Source organism: Cyprinodon variegatus, unplaced genomic scaffold, assembly GCF_000732505.1.
Source record: "Cyprinodon variegatus isolate N-32 unplaced genomic scaffold, C_variegatus-1.0 Scaffold190, whole genome shotgun sequence".
Taxonomy (NCBI): Eukaryota; Metazoa; Chordata; class Actinopteri; order Cyprinodontiformes; family Cyprinodontidae; genus Cyprinodon; species Cyprinodon variegatus.
In genome coordinates this window covers 389,079-392,706 of record NW_015150643.1, presented here as the reverse complement: position 1 = coordinate 392,706, position 3,628 = coordinate 389,079, and the positions used below count along the sequence as shown (strand labels likewise).

Here is a 3,628-nt window from a genome sequence, read left to right as displayed (position 1 = left end):
AGTTTTCTAAATTTTGGGACAAAATAGTCTGATAAAGAATAAATTTATATACATGTTTAAGCGACTTTAAAAGTCCCCAAGAAACGCAGTGTCTCCGGGTGCCACCAGGGGGCGCCAACCCCACGGTCTCATAAATATGTGCCGTTTTATTTTCAGCCTTTATTAATGTTAAATGAATTAATCGACAGAAATTAAATATAACAAACATTTTCTCACTAAAATCTGGATACCTACGTTTCCAAGAACGGGAACAGCTGTGTACTTACAGTGTAATACGTGGAATTAAAAATATTATTGAATATAAAATGAAAGATAAATTGAATGGATGTCAACTAAAAAAATACTTTGATAAATGTGTAGCTTTATTATCTTCATTTTTTGCGATTTATTATAAGATATATATTTATGTTTTAATAAAGAGGATAATAAAAAAAAACATTTTAGACGAAATAAATGTGCGTAAAAGAGGAAGAAGCGCAGTGGTGAAAGTTTGCTTAATTAAATTTGCCCCCCGGGTGGGTTCTTCCTAACTCTTTCCGTGGCCCTCCCCGCTGACGTTACGCACGCAGCCGTGGCGCGCCTGCGAGCTCAATAACATGGAGTCCTCCGCCTGGCACCTCCGAGGAGGGATCCTACCGAAAAACCTGAGCGGCGCATAGAGACCCGGACCCGGGGAGGAGGGGGCGGGCTGAGCGCGTCCGCCTCTGGAGCCTCCTGCTCGGCTCCTTCAGCTCCGGTCCGGACCCACAAACTATGTCGGACGGTGCGTAGACGGTGGCTCAGCTTGTGCAACGCGCAAACCAGGCCGATTTCAGTGAGTACTCGCTAAAAAAAGAAAGAAAAAAAAAAGAAATCAACACAGCTGCAGTAAAAAAAAAAAAAAAGATCCAGTCAGCTGACAGATCGATAAGAGCCACGTCCTCAGAGACAGACAGAGGGAGGCAGCAGACACCTCGGTCCGGTTCCCTGCTTCCTGCAGGGGCAGCAGGCAGAGGAAGACATGGGCCTGAATATAAAGGCCACTTATTTATGTAACCATCCAGGCGCCCCGTTTGATCCCTAAACGGTGAAACCGAAGCAGGGATACACGATCATTGCAACTATGACCGGATCCTGCAGATTAGACCAGAATCTGCACTTATTTCCTGCTCTGCTTTGCACATCCCTGCAGCACGCGGCTCTATAAAGTTGTTGCAATTGTAAAAAAAAAAAAAAAAAAAAAGTTCAAGTTAAGTTCATGTGTTTTTTGACGTTTCAGACTCAGAGGAGGTTGCACAATGTAGGGAGGCTGTTTGCAAGTGGGACTCCATTCTCTGGGGGGGGGACCATGGAGCCAGATGAGCAACCCCTAACCCCAGGGACCAGCAATGGGCCCCTATCCTACCCTGCAGCTCAGAATCCCATCCCCTCCAACTTCCTCAACTGTAGCTTAGAGGTAAGACCTTCACCGCCATCGTCATCGTTGCTGTTTTCTCCATTAACTCCGGTTGCTCGTCCTTCTGTCATCTAGTCCTCATCTTCGCCCAATCAGAGCGATGGCTTGATGGCTGCTGAGTGCGCGTGGGGCGACGACTCCGAGCAGCCCAGGAGATTCAAGTCCTCTGCCTTTCCTTCCTCTCTGAGCTGGGACTCAGACTCGGAGAAGGAAACACTAGAAGGTAACGCATTTGTATTAGTATTAATATATATTGGAAATTAAGTGGAAGGAAGAAATACTTCCCGATTTAGCTCTGACTAAAGAATCCCTCATGTACTACATGTTAAATATGACTACTACTCACCATTTTTGTCCCATCGCTCCTATAAATGTTCTCCCCTCCAACCCGCTCCCAGTCAGCAGTCTTTGCATCTCACTCCTTATGTAACCTGAGTACGATCAGTAGCTTTAACTGTGAATTTTGTACTTTCTTTTGACTGTTGAGCCATGAAGTGATGTTTCTGTGGTTGTGTGCTCTGTCTGCTGTGATGTTGTCAGAAGAGGAGCTACAGAACTTTTCTAACCCTCACGGTCTGGCTACTCACAGCCCGGGATCTCCTTCTGCTGGACTCAGGTGAGGAGGCGGGGGGAGGGCGCACATGGCTTTCACTGTAAAAAAAAATAATAATACCAAAAAGACACTATTGGAGATAAGAGTTAGGAAACATAAAGCAGGGAAAAGTAGGTGGAGTCTTTACCTCAGCGTTCTGTAATCATTCTTTGAATTTAAGTCGTCTGCAGTGAGTGAAGTCCAAAGTCTAGATTGAAGGAATGTGTGGACGTGTTTGAGGCTACAGGTTTCTTAATTTTCACTTCTGCTACTTTATCCTGATTCCATTTACATCTGAATTCAGAGCGTCCATCTTAACCTGTTGCAGTCCGTAGCTGCTGTGCTGAGGGATCAGGTTAAACACCGTGCTGCTACTACAAGCTGATAACAGCTTATTCCTTCCTGCTTTAACGCAATAAACGGCGTAGCTACATGTTCACTAACCTAGAGATTACACAAGTACTGTCTGAGACTGATTAACAACGCTTAAATAGTTTAGACATTTTCTTTTTATTGTGTTTCACTTCTGATTATATTCTATTTTAGTATTTTTTAACTAGCTTTATTTAGTTTTTATTTTTGGAAAATGCTTCAGTTTAGATTTTATTAAGTTTAGTTCTAGTTTTGGTCTTTTATGTAATATGACTTGCATAGTTTGGGCACCACTTGACATAGAATCCCAGACTAGAAAAGCACTCAGAGAGCGCAGACCTCTGCCAAGCAGTGAATTTTGCTTTTGATCTACATCTAGAGCTAAAACTCACACGGTCCGGATTATAACCGAATGCATGAGGTGCAGATTTGGTAAAAAAATGTCCTTAGAATCCTTTCATGTTCATTATTAAGGCATGGCGTGTGTCTGCAGCCTCTGGTGTCTGTTCTGCTCTTACCTTCATTCACTCTGATCAGCGGATCGAGCCCTTTCTTGTCTTTATGAAAATACTTCTGGACTTTTTTGAGTCCTATTTAAATACTTACTGTTGCCACCCTCTGGTTTAAGGGTGAATTGCTTTTTCCGCCAAATTATTAAAAGAAATCCCTCAGAAAAAATCCTGTATCCAGATTCTGTATCACCAAAGTTTAATGGATTATTCTTTAACATGAAACAGGCGGGCGCACTTCTGGTAAAAAATTTTGTTAAAATCCATCCATAACCAAAAACTAGAGCTGTCACAAACTCTGCATCACACTGATAACACCAAACCAAAAATACTGCATATTTGCAACATATATATCAATCTCTGAACTTCCATATCAATGCGTTTTTGCACCACGTTTTTTTTTTTTCTCCCACACTGTTTACATTTGATCACTGCTCTACTTTATTGAATGCAAATGTTCTTAAAGCTGTACAAAACAAAATTTAGTTTTGTATACTCTCTGTGTATACAAAGTGACAAAAAGTTGTCTAAGTCATAACCTTTTAAGTAATCCTGCTAACAGACAAGTAAACACAGCTGAAATAGGAATAGGTAATAAGGAGGGACTTCCTTAAATCGGTTCACAAACTACAGTGAGGCACCTTCTCTCTTTAAAGTCGTAGGGAAATCGTATTTAAATGTAAAATCAGTTTATTCGAAGGCTTAAATATATATATAAAT

At 41.8% G+C, this 3,628-nt stretch overlaps 2 protein-coding genes across 5 annotated transcripts in view; both read left to right on the top strand.

Annotated features, from left to right (window-relative positions):
• The window catches only part of LOC107087659 (N-acetylmuramoyl-L-alanine amidase-like), a 14,981-nt gene extending 14,322 nt beyond the window's left edge, over nt 1-659 (top strand). The window contains exon 5 of the mRNA XM_015379348.1: nt 570-659. Within this exon, the coding sequence (XP_015234834.1) occupies nt 570-659 (90 nt within the window). The remainder of the gene's footprint in view (nt 1-569) is intronic.
• The window catches only part of LOC107087676 (protein Wiz-like), a 69,912-nt gene continuing 66,868 nt past the window's right edge, over nt 585-3,628 (top strand). For 3 of the 4 annotated variants that reach the window (XM_015379375.1, XM_015379376.1, XM_015379373.1), the window contains exons 1-4: nt 585-814; nt 1,259-1,435; nt 1,511-1,658; nt 1,976-2,051. In XM_015379375.1, coding sequence (XP_015234861.1) covers nt 1,328-1,435; nt 1,511-1,658; nt 1,976-2,051 — 332 coding nt within the window. In that variant the 5' untranslated portion in view covers nt 585-814; nt 1,259-1,327. The remainder of the gene's footprint in view (nt 815-1,258; nt 1,436-1,510; nt 1,659-1,975; nt 2,052-3,628) is intronic. The other variant, XM_015379374.1, reaches the window with a different exon arrangement.